This window comes from Bos grunniens, chromosome 23, assembly GCF_055505025.1.
Source record: "Bos grunniens cultivar Pamir isolate PY7600 chromosome 23, Bosgru_T2T1.0, whole genome shotgun sequence".
Classification (NCBI taxonomy): Eukaryota; Metazoa; Chordata; class Mammalia; order Artiodactyla; family Bovidae; genus Bos; species Bos grunniens.
Window position 1 is genome coordinate 30,900,035 of NC_141187.1, and position 13,127 is coordinate 30,913,161.

General features: G+C 37.3%; 2 protein-coding genes across 2 annotated transcripts in view; one reads left to right on the top strand and one right to left on the bottom strand.

Moving 5' to 3' along the window:
• The window catches only part of LOC147347218 (olfactory receptor 12D1-like), a 165,405-nt gene that overhangs the window by 51,536 nt on the left and 100,742 nt on the right, over positions 1-13,127 (bottom strand). The gene's annotated exons all lie outside the window — the stretch shown is intronic.
• Positions 4,146-5,151, top strand: LOC147347222 (olfactory receptor 12D3-like). Its single transcript, XM_086370577.1, has one exon. It carries the CDS (start codon positions 4,195-4,197, stop codon positions 5,149-5,151), a length of 957 nt encoding a protein of 318 aa, XP_086226703.1. The 5' UTR covers positions 4,146-4,194.

A 13,127-nucleotide genomic window follows, 5' to 3' on the forward strand; every position in this document is an offset into this window, starting at 1 on the left:
GGGCTTCCTTTGCTGTTTTCACCTCCTATGTCTAGTCCTCCCACGAGAACGTAAGAGGGTCACTCTGGGAAGGACTTCAGTCTTAACCATTGGAACTCCAGGGAATTCCCTAAGACTGGACACATTGCAATCTACTGCCTCTTTTCTGAGCTTTGGGGAGTAGCAGGGTGTCAGTTAGCCAGAGTGAGGTCCTGTGAGCCTTTTAAGAACTCTCTTTTAGTTCTCCATAGCCTTGTAGGTCTCACATATGCAAGTCTTGTTTTTCAAAGCTAGATGTCTGGGGGCTTGTTCCTCAAGTGAAATTCTTTAGAGTTGGGGTGCCAGATGTGGAGTCTAAACTCTTTACTCCTCAGTGAGAAGCTGGGAGTTGTGAGTCGCCATGCTGGGAATAGTGTTTGGCCAGACTGTATCTTGGTCTCTCTGCCTGATTCAGTGTGGAATGTTTCTCATTGATTTGATGTGTAACAGTACTTCAACTACTTTCTGGTTTTCTTTTCTGTGTAGCTATAGATTGGGTGTGCCCATGGGAAGAGGTGAGTTCAGGGTCTCCTACTCCACCATCTTGAACTAGAAACTCTGTTATTCTTTTTTTGTTAATTTAGAATCTGCTTGTCAATATCCATGAAAGAAAATATATTTTAAATTGGATGAAAAGTAATCCTTTGGCAAATGTCATCATGCAGTAGAACTGGATAAAATTCTAGATATGTGATTGAGGTTTCCAGACTATAATTCTTAACACCACAGATTCTCTCTCTGCTTCTTGCAAAATGTTTTTATAACCCTTATTCAGAATTCTCTGTAGCCATGATTGTGTGTGTATGTGTGTAATCACTTATATAGAGTTTGTTCACTTACAGATATTATTTTATTTAGCCTCAGTCATCACATCAATCAAATCAGATTGGTTTCATTATTATCATATGTTTACAGAAGGGGAAAACCAGAGACCAGAAAGGAAAAGTAACTTAACTATAGTCACATTACAAGCAGAGCCAGGATTCTAACTCCAGGAGATCTTGTTCCAGAGTCTGAGAGTTTTGCTGTATGCATCTATAAATAGTCATTATTAAGAAATTTTTGGCTAAGGCAGATTTTAAGAAAAATCTGTCAATTTCTCTTCCATTTATAGACAGGATCTATTTTGAGTCTAACAAGGTACTTTATTTTTCATTTTGGTGGCTATAAAGCCCTTATTTTGTTGCTGTTTTCTTTTTCTCTGACGTTTCTCAAGTTAAATCAATCACCTTGTCTTGTCAAAACGGTTCAATTTAAATTTTATCATCTTTTAATTTCTTAACATATTTCTCTAAACAATGACAAACTTTGGATCCACAAGCTGTTAAGAGTTTCCAATGATAGGAGCTGTATTGTTTAAAAATTGTCATACTTACTCTTTCTTTAACCTTTCAGTGGAAATCACTGGCTCAGCATAATTTTCTTTTCCAGTTAAATGTAGCAAAATGCTCTACCAAATAGATTAAAAAAACAAAATAACTATGTATTGAAATATTAAAGTAGAGAATAACCCTTTGAGAAGAGATCCCTAGACATCTATGCTTGGAACATCTCTAGGGAGAGTTCAGAGGGGATTCAATGTACTTATTTTGTGCTTAGAATGGGAATGAAGGCCAAGTCCTCTGTGATTTATATTTACTCTTAGGTATATGATATTTGTCATATAAGACTCTGAGCAGCTAAAATCTTTCTGATAATTTTATACAAAGAGATAATCAACATATTATAGCCCTCATTCTTGGGTTTCCTTATGCACCAAAACCATATATTTTTTCCAAGGATGTACACAGAGAAGTAAAGAATAGGGTGAATTGCCACAGTCAGTAGGTAGAACATAAGAGAATAGGTAAGAAGGAAGGTTTTTGTTTTTGTATGTGTAGAAATGTGTGGGTTTTTTTTTTTGTGTGTGTGTGTGTTTTGTATATGTGTGTGTGTTTTATAGAAGGAAACTGAGACCATTAGAAAGGGTGAGTGAGAGTAGCTGGGGAATGTCTTTGAATATAATTTGTCAAAACTATAGGGTGGAACAAATGGGTTTATGGCACAATTTCTTAGTTGGAAAAGTTTTGATTTTCTTAATCTGTTTAATCATGCATCTTTTGTATGAAGTAGATATAGCAGCACATATGCATCTCTACCTGTGTACTTGTGAATGTTTTTTTGTGCGAGACAAAAAACAGTATATAAAGAGCTGCCTTGTTTTACTATTTCCTATGAAATTAAAAGACGCTTTCTCCTTGGAAGGAAAGTTATGACCAACCTAGATAGCATATTCAAAAGCAGAGACATTACTTTGCCAACAAAGGTTCGTCTAGTCAAGGCTATGGTTTTTCCTGTGGTCATGTATGGATGTGAGAGTTGGACTGTGAAGAAAGCTGAGCACCCAAGAATTGATGCTTTTAAACTGTGGTGTTGGAGAAGACTCTTGAGAGTCCCTTGGACTGCAAGGAGATCCAACCAGTCCATTCTGAAGATCAGCCCTGGGATTTCTTTGGAAGGAATGATGCTAAAGCTGAAACTCCAGTACTTTGGCCACCTCATGCGAAGAGTTGACTCATTGGAAAAGACTCTGATGCTGAGAGGGATTGTGGGCAGGAGGAGAAGGGGACAACAGGATGAGATGGCTGGATGGCATCGCTGACTCGATGGACGTGAGTCTGAGTGAACTCCGGGAGTTGGTGATGGACAGGGAGGCCTGGCGTGCTGCGATTCATGGCGTCTCAAAGTGTTGGACATGACTGAGTGACTGAACTGAACTGAACTGATGTACTGAAAATTATTTAACTAGTCCCGTATGGTCATTTAGTTTGTTTGCAATCTTTCTTATGGTGATGCTTAAATAAATATCATGGCAAATACACAATTTTTGACATTTGCAAACACATCTGAAGGACAATCTAGAAAGTGGAATTGCTTTGAATGTGAGATTTTTAGTAGTTATTGCTAAAATATCCATTAGAGATTAAATCAACTGACATCCTCATCTGTGTGTATTTTACCACCCTCAGGCAAATATAATGTCTCAAACATTTTAATCTTCATCAAAATAGCATATCATTGTGTTTTAATTTGAAATTCTGTTTTGAATATTTGTATATTTTTTCATTAAAAATTATGTTATAGTTTTAATAGCTTCACTTAGGAATGTTGTGCTGAAGTTTTCTGTTTCACTTCAAATATTTTTTTCCGAAGAAATATATTTGATTAAGAAATCACGATTTTCTATTTATCTGTTTTTTTCTTATTGTGCTTTCATGTAGATGCAGAAGTTCTCATATTATTGTTTATCTATGAAAAAGTTGAATTTGGGGGGCAAGTTATCAGCAGGAGGTTTATGGAAAAGGGGATAGGATATTTTCCCTAGATTCTTGGCTCATTTGTCCCCTCTTGTATTGCAACATTCTTATTGCCTCTGTAGTAATGTACTTTTCTCTGCATTCCATCATTACAAGCACATTGACTCTCTCTTTTCTGATATTCCAGAGAAATTCACTCTCAGTGTGAGGTACTCTTTTCTGAGACTGAATTTTTTTGCTGTTTTCGATATTCTCTTGCTGTTAAAGAGCTTGGTATTTTGGGATTTTCCTACATAATTAACCCTGTTGCTGTGATACCTTTTTCTGATGCTGACACCAATTCTGCTTATTTGTATTCCCTCTGCCTACACATGATTTGAAGTTTGTGGATTTTAAAAAATGTCTTCTAGTTTTACGAAGGCTTAGGTTGTGGAGAACCTACTCTTTTTTAAAAGAAGATATTTAGGACTATTGCTAAGCTTCAATCTGTACCCAGAAATAAATTTTTATAAATATATCTGACAAGACTCTTTTTAGATACATTAATTTTAATGCTGCAATGAGGCTAAAATTGAGTCCTGTTCTCTTACTGTATTCACTGAATATCTGCCTTTATTCTATATGGGCTGCTTTATAGGTTTAACTCAGCATCCTAAATATATTTCTTAGTTCTATGTATCACATATATCACACTGACTCAGAATTTTATCATATATTTCTGTCCTTAATTATGTTGCAAGTGAATTTAATTCTAGCATTTCTAATCATTTTACTCACCATAGATCATCCTTATATACTTTCAGATGATGAACTTGCTTCATTTAACCCATACAGTCTACTAGAGCAGCTTTACTAACTGTTATCACTCCTTCTCAGAGCGATGGAGAACGTTACCACAGTGAATGAGTTTCTCCTGCTGGAACTGACCTCCACTCAGGAGCTGCAGCCTGTTCTCTTTGTGACCCTCCTGATTATATACATGATTGATCTGTTTGGAAACGGGTCCATATTAGTGGTTGTCATCTTGGAGCCAAGACTCTACTCCCCTATGTATTTTTTCCTGGGAAATCTTTCTTGTCTGGATATCTGCTATTCTTCAGTGACACTGCCCATACTAATGGCAAACCTCCTCTCTGCTCACAAGGCCGTATCTTTCCTGGGCTGCATCACTCAGCTACACTTCTTCCACTTTCTGGGCTGTACTGAGTCCATCTTGCTGGCCATTATGGGTTTTGACCGATTTGTGGCCATCTGTTATCCACTTCGCTACACTCTTATCATGAACCTTAAGGTGTGTATTCTCCTGGCAACTGTGGCCTGGATCACCAGTTTCTTTTATGCTCTGATGCATTCTGTCATGACTGCACGTCTGAACTTTTGCCACTCTCTGAAACTGAATCACTTCTTTTGTGATGTGAAGCCCCTCTTAGAGTTGGCTTGTGGTGACATTCGGCTCAATCAGTGGCTCATTTTTATTGTCACTGGCAGCTTAGCTATGGTACCATGCTTTCTCACTTTCCTCTCCTACTTGTATATTATCAGGTTCCTTCTGTTTAAGAACCATACCTGTCGTGTGCTCCACAAGGCTCTGTCCACATGTGCCTCCCATTTAATGGTGGTATCTCTGTTTTATGGAACTGTGGGGCTCACCTACATCGCCCCAACCTCTGCCACCTCTGTAATACAGGAGCGGTATGTGACTGTCATACACACCACTGTCACTTCATTGCTGAATCCATTGATATACACCCTTAGGAATAAGGAAGTGAAGTTGGCTCTGAGCAGAGTGTTTGGGAGGAAACTGAAGCTGCTTAAAGAAAATCATTGGCAGCACTAGAAAAAAAATCAAAACTCTATTTTATGTTTATGACATTTATTTCTAATTTTAATACTTTTGATACATTTCTTGAATTTTCTTTTATCAGAAATTTGTTCCATTTGTAACTGTGTTCTTCATGTATATGATTCCAATTACTCTTCATTAGTCATTCATTCAATTGAAATATATTTTTCAGGAAGAAGTGTTCAATTTGCAGAGGATACTATCTTGGAAAAGATCCATGAGTACCTGACATGAGGACATGGATCTTTTTCATTTGAAAAGGTTTGCAAAGATAAGATGAACAAGTTAACGCATATGCCTTTCAGAAGATAAAACACAGAATGAATGAACAAGAATGAGCATGTGCCAGCGGGCACTCTTTTGTAAGATTGAGTCTATGAAATCTTATTTAAGAAATGACATTTGAGCAGAATGCCAAAGGAAGTAGGGAAGTGAGTCATGCAAGTATGTGACAATAAAGCTTTTTATGTAGAAATGACAGAGAATGAAAGAGTATTGGTATAGAGTGTTGTTCCAGTAAGATGTCCCATATGCCTGGAGCTCAGTGAGTAATGAAGCGGGCGGCAGGAGATAAGGGCAGAAAGTTGATGATAGTCATGTCATGGGCATTCTGTTGTCTGGCTGAAGGCTTTCAGCACTAACTCTGGGTGATTAGTATGATATGGGGCATTTGAGTGAAGAATTGACTTGACTTGACTTCTGTGGTGAAAGAATCACAATGTTACTGTGTTGAGAACAGAGAGTAGGGGAGCAAGGATGAAATTAGAATTTCCTTATAATCTTTTGGATGAGAATTTATGGAAGCCTAGACAAGGGTAATAATGGTGGGGATAGGAGAAGCAGTTAGATTCTGGATGTATTTTGAACACTCAACTTTCATTATTTGCTGATAGCTGGTAGGAAGATGAGAGGCATCGAGGATGATCATTAATTTTTATGTACTTATGTTAACACCAAGATATGTCGATAGTGTAGAAAAATCAGGCTATGAACAGAGAAGTGTGTGATAAAGGTTTTGATTTGTTTTTCTCACCATAATATTGTTTTGAATTGAGTTCTCCTTCCTATTAATTGGGCTTCCCTGATAGCTCAGACAGTAAGCAATCTGCCTCCAATGCAGGAGACCCGGATTTGATCCCTGGGTCAGGAAGATCCGCTGGAGAAGGGAATGGCTACCCACTCCAGTATTCTTGCCTGCAGAGTTCCATGGGCAGAGGAGCCTGGTGAGCTACAGTCCATAGGTTTACAAACAGTGGGACACAACTGAAATGACTTAGCAGGGCACACACACAAAATTACCACAAAGGTATAACAGTTTAAGTGTGGTAGTCCACGAGATCTTAGTGATGTAAAAATAATCATTAATGTTAAGATAAAGGAAAAATTCTCAAGTATTTTCTTTTGATTTCTTTTCAGAACATGCCAATACAGGCAGACCTCAGAGATATTGTGGGTTTCCAGACCACCACCATAAAGATGATATAACAATAAAGCAAGTCACATGAATACTTTGTTCCCAGTGTGTGTAAATGTTATATGTACACTCTACTGTAATCTATTAAGTGTACAATAGTATTATGTATGTACATGTATGTACCTTAATTTAAAATACTTTATTGCTAAAAAAATGCTAACTATCATCTGAACTCTTCAGTGAGCTGTAGTAATAGCAACAAAGATCACTGATCACAGGTCACCATAACAAATATAAGTACTGGAAAATTTTGAAATACTGTGAGAATTACCAGTATGTGACAGGTGATTCAAAGTAGGCAAACGCTGTTGGGAAAATGGAGCTAACAGGCTTGCTTAGTTAGACCTTGTGCCAGGTAGTCACAGACCTTCAAGGTTATAACAACATTACAATTTTGTAACAACAACAAAAAAACACAGTATCCATGGAGTGCAATAAAATAAAACAATAAATCTAAGTATTCAGTTCAGTTCAGTTAAGTTGCTCAGTGGTGTCCGACTCCTTGCAACCCCATGAATCGCAGCATGCCAGGCCTCCCTGTCCATCACCATCTCCCGGAGTTCACTCAAACTCACGTCCATTGAGTCGGTGATGCCATCCAGCCATCTAATCCTCTGTCGTCCCCTCTTCCTCCTGCCCCCAATCCCTCCCAGCATCAGAGTCTTTTCCAATGAGTCAATTCTTCACATGAGGTGGCCAAAGTACTGGAGTTTCAGCTTTAGCATCCTTCCTTCCAAAGAACACCGAGGGCTGATCTCCTTCAGAATGGACTGGTTGGATCTCCTTGCAGTCCAAGGGACTGTCAAGAGTCTTCTCCAACACCACAGTTCAAAAGCATCAATTCTTCGGTGCTCAGCTTTTTTCACAGTCCAACTCTTGCATCCATACATGACCACTGGAAAAACCATAGCCTTGACTAGATGGACCTTTGTTGGCAAAGTAATATCTCTGCTTTTGAATATGCTATCTAGGTTGGTCATAACTTTCCTTCCAAGAGTAAGCGTCTTTTAATTTCATGGCTATAGTCACCATCTGCAGTGATTTTGGAGCCCCCCAAAATGTAGGTATCTCAAATAGAAAAATGGTGAAAAATGCTGGACTCTCCTTCCTATACTGCCCTCTTCTGGATCTTGGTCCTGGAAATACTCAATGCCTTGTTAGCTCTCTGACTCCTTCAGAAGGATTTTTAATACATTGACCAACCTTTTGTTCCCAACCTGAGGGTTATATAAAATAGCGCAACCTACTGTTGCCAAAAGCATAAGTTCAGCTGTAGAATTTTTTTTTAATTTTTAAAAATTAATTAATTTATTTTAATTGGATGCTACTTACTTTACAATATTGTAGTAGCTTTTGCCATGCATTGACATGAATCAGCCAAGGGTGTTCATGTGTCCCCCATCCTGAACCACTCTCCTACCTCCCTCCTCATCCCATTCCTCAGGGTCATCTCAGTACACTGGCCCTGAGTGCCCTGTCTCATGCATCGAACCTGGGCTGTAGCATTTTTGATTCCACTTTTGAAGTCAGGTGATTTCTCCCTTTGTAAAACAGCTGAGATGTGCAGCTCCAGATCTGTTCTCACAGCTTTAGTAACAGACTATTTCCTTCAAATATGCAGAATTATTCTCTACATCACCGCCCCCAACCAGAAATAACTTCTGTCTAATTCGGCTTACTTTTAGTCCACACTGACTGCTCTGCTCTAGGAACCAGACAAGGTCGAGAAAATTTCCTGCTGCTGTCTCCTTCATATCTTAACCTGTGCTACTTACTTTAAAAAGAGAAATCTGGCAGCTTTTTCTTAACTTTGCAGAAATGGACTTCCTTTCTTGACATCTTCCTACTCCCTTCTCTTGCCTCCATTGTTTTCTGAATATTTATTTCTATTTTATTGTTCTGGGATTCAGACTTTTTCTAATATTTGTTTTGAAATAAAGTTTGGATTTATGCTTCTTTTTCTCCTTATTTCTTTCAGAAAAGTTTTTAGAAGATAAGAGAAGAACACTGATTAATCCAACCATATTATTAACACTGTTATTAACACTGATTTAATAACAGCCATATTAGCACTGGATGTTTTATTTGTAGATTTAAATGATTTATATAATAATTTTCATGGCTGAACTTCTGTAAATCTCTTCACCAAGAAAGCTGGCTGAAATTTGTGTGGTAGCAAAATAAATGCAGAATGATTAGAAAAAAATGAATCACTTGATATTATTGTCAATTGATTACAGTGGCTATGATGACATTTTACAGAATGAGATAAAAAGCAAAACTTTTAAGGTCTTCCCTGGTGGCTCAGAGTAAAAGAATCTGCTTGCCAATGCAGGAGACACAGACTCAATCCTCAATCCAGGAAAATCCAAATGCTCAAAGCAAGTAATCCCAGTCACGCAACTATTGAGCCTCTGTTCTAGAGCCCAAAAACCACAGCTACTGAGTGCAAGTGCTGAAACTAGTGAAGCTCGTGTGTTAGAGCTAGTGCTCCGCAACAAGCTGCGGCAGTGAGAAGCCCATGCACCGCAACTAGAGAGCGGGCCCCACTCACTGCAACTAGAGAAAATCTCATGCAGCAGTGAAGACCCAGAGCGGACAAAATAAATAAATAGCTGAATTTTTAAAAGTAAAACTTTCAGATATTATGCTCTTTTAAGATTTCACTCTTTTTTGAACAGTTGCTTCTCTTATTTCTCTAATTGTATGCTACTTAAATTTATGTAATTATGTAATTAAGTTCACATTAACATCATTTAAATACAACAATAAAAACAACAGCAATCATAAAAAATTTCAACATGATCCAGTTATAAGGATTTAATATTATGGAAAATAATAATTGTAATACTATTTTGTGGAAAATGATAATAATGGTATTTTTCTTATTTTGCCCCTATTGACAATTTTACAATATACCTTAATTACTAGTAAGGATACCTAAAGTCCCCAAAGTCTTCATCATTGCTATTTGGGGAAAAGTAATTAGATTCTCAGTATGTTGTGTGTGCTTTTTTGAAGAAATCATATAAACAGGAGGGTTTATAAAGAAGAGGGCTCCTGATGCTGGGTAAGTGAGTTGGATGAGAACAGCAGATTCCAGCCGCACTTCCAGTGGTTCCAAACATAAGTGGGCACAGATGGTAACACCACAGGAGAAAATTTCACTCCTGTTCACATAATAATATGAGAGAGAGGCTATTATTTCTTTATAAGGTTAACATTTTTCTTCATGTCAACTCCTGGTTGAACCTATACCACAGCAAATCAAATTAAACCAAACTGGGTAAGTGGGGCAAAACTAAGTTGTCTTGAAAAAACAAAGAGACTTTCTATGAGTTTTCTGCAAAGGGAAATCAGCTAAGTTAATTCCTCATGAAAGGAGACTAGAAAGATTGATTTAACAATGAACAAATATGTATTGTGTGCCAGGTACTGTTATAGATGCTCAGAAAGCATCATTAAGAGACAATACACTGGTTTTGTAAAGATTATATCCAACTAGGGGAGCAGGTAATACACAATAAAGAGAATAAATAAATAAATAAATGATACGGGATTTCAGAAGGTGTTATGTGTCATGGGGAAATGAAAGGAGAGTGAAGGGGGTATGGAGTGTATGAGGGCCCCAATAGGATGATCAGAGTGGGTCTCATTGAATAAATACCACTTGAGGTAAGATTGCAATGAAGTTAGGGCTTTTGTCAGACAGCTAGTCATGGGGAAGAGCAAAGGGGAACAGCAGAGGCCAGTGTGACTTGACTGATTGAACTCAGGGGAGAAAGGGAGGAAATTAGGCTGGAAGAGTAAAAAGAAAAAGACATTAAAGAGCTTGTAGTCTTTCTTAGAATTTGAGTTTATGGAGAATTTCCTGGTGGTCCAGTGGTTAGAACGCCACACTTTCACACCAAGTGTCCAGGTTGGTTGGGGGACTAAGATCACACAAGCTGTATGGTGTGGCAATGAATAAATAAGTTTGAATTTACAATCTGAGCTGAAGTGTGTCAGGAGGGTTATAAGAAAAAGCATGATGATGGGAGGTGATTTACAGGTAAGGTTAGAAGCAAGAAGCTATTAAAAATACTATAACTGTTAATAATAACTGAGACATGACATGGACTCACTTGATAGCTAGAGAAGTGAAAATAAGTGGAAGATTCTGTGCATATGCATTTCATAATTGATCCAACAACTAGAGTTCAGGGCAATACTGAAGTAAAGGTCTAATGAGGTAGGTTGAAGAGAGACAGGAAAGAATAAGAGTGGAGACCATCAATTTAAACATTGTGAGAAGCTTTGATGTAAAGATTAGAGAAAATGGACAGCGAAGAAAAACAGAGAGAAAGGAAGACTTTTTAATGTTCCTTTGCTGAAGAGAATGTTACATTAGAGAAAGGAAAAATAATTATGGAAGAGAGAATGGCATTGTGGGAGTGCACACCTGATTAAGCAAATGGGTATCATTGAAAGGACAAGCAAGAGCTTTGGCTTTAAAAAAGCACAGGTTGGGCAGGGAGAAAGGCTCATGAGGGAGAGGATATCTGTATGGTTTACATTGCTATACGACAGAAACTAACACACCATTATAAAGCAATTATCCTCAATTAAAAATAAATTAAAAAGAAAGTGCAATCACTTTCTAATAATATAGACACAAATGATAGTCAGTCTGGAAGTTCTTTTCAATTGCTTCAAATTTCTTATAGACAAGGAAGTAAGGTCAGCATTGGACAGTCAATATGGAGAAGAATGTTGGCTGGAGGTTTGAAATGGTTATCCAGGAGTGTGTGAGGGTGAATGGACTTGACAGTTGTAAATAATTCTTGAATACATTGTAACTTGATCAAATAGAGGTTGAATTTCAGCTATGGTGTGAATTTCAAATATAGTTGAATTTCAGCAAGTATTTAGCAAAAATCAATATTAGCATTCTGTGAATGTCAATTCAACAAAGAAATCTCTTGCATCATTGATGAATTCCATTAGGGTTTGATATGTTTATGTTAATAACTAAGACAAAAGTGAATCAAGGAAGTTATATGCCTGGATTTCTCTCATTGGTCAGTGATATTAGTTTTCCTGAAGTACAAAACTTTTTGAATACCAGAAGAAATGTTCCTCCATTTTTGTGTTATTCACAATATAATGGCTACAAATATGACACACTTTTAAGTTTAATCTGCATCATTTCCATCACTTTCTTAAGCCTAGACAATCAAAAAACCATAAACCATGCTTATAATTTGTAGAATTTACCAATTCCTTGGCATAAGCACTTCCACCATGACCAACTGCAAGCTGTTAATGTGGTTCACTGAATGTGAATTTGGGAATAAATGAACAGGTCATTTTATGGCATCTCTAACATACAGATACAATAAAAGTGATAAACTCTAAACATACAGATAATAGGAACATCTAAAATGATTAGGGAGTGATGTTTTGTGTAATTTTGTTGTTGTTTAGTCGCTAAGTTGTGTCTAACTCTTTGTGACCCCACGGACTGCAGCACACCAGGTTTCTCTGTCCTTCACTATTTATCTCCTGGAGTTTGCTCAAATTCATGTCCATTGAGTTGGCGATGCTGTCTAACAATTTCATCTTCTGTCACCTGCTTCTCCTATTGCTTTCAATCTTCCCCAGCATCAGGGTCTTTTCCGTTGAGTTGACTGTTCGCCTCAGGTGGCTAAAGTACTGGAGCTTCAGCTTTAGCATCAGTCCTTTCAATGAAATCCAGGGTTGATTTTCTTTAGGGTCTTGCTGTTTGATCTTGCTGTCCGAGGGACTTTCAAGAGTCATCTCCAGCACTATAATTCAAAAGCAGCAGTTCTTTGGTGCTCAGCATTCTTTATGGTCCAACTCTCACATCCATTATTACTAAAATGTCTGTTAGAGATTAAATCAATTGACATCCCCATCTGTGTGTATTTCACCACCTTCAAGAAAATAAATGTTGCAAACATTTTAATCCTTGTCAAAATAGTATGTCATTGAATTTTAATTTTAATTTCTGTTTTGAATATTTGTATTTTTTTTCCTGACTAAAAAGTATGTTATAGTTTTAGTGGCTTCTCTTAGGAGTGCTGGGCTGCCATTTTTCTGTTTCACTACAAATATTTCTTTCAGGTGATGTAATTCTGTTGAGAAATCATGATTATCTATTTTTCTGTTTGTTTCTTATCATACTTTCATGTGCATACAGAAGTTTATCTATTTATTGTTTGTATATGAACAAGTTGGATTTGGGGGGCAAGTTATCAGGAGGTTTATATGGCATGGGGGATAGGATATTTTCCCCAGATTCTTGGCTCATTGGTCCCCTCTTCAGTTGCAACATTTTTACTGTCTTTGTGGTAACATACTTTTCTCTTCATCATTATGTGCACACTGACTTGCTTGTTTTCTGGTATTCTGGAAAAATTCACTCTCAAGTCTCTTTCTGAGACTGATAATTTTCTGCTGTTTTCAATACTCTTTTGCTACTAAAACTTCTTAG

Bases quoted from the DNA above. Each gene is read 5' to 3' on its own strand.
- LOC147347222 (XM_086370577.1), top strand. From the start codon at position 4,195: ATGGAGAACGTTACCACAGTGAATGAGTTTCTCCTGCTGGAACTGACC.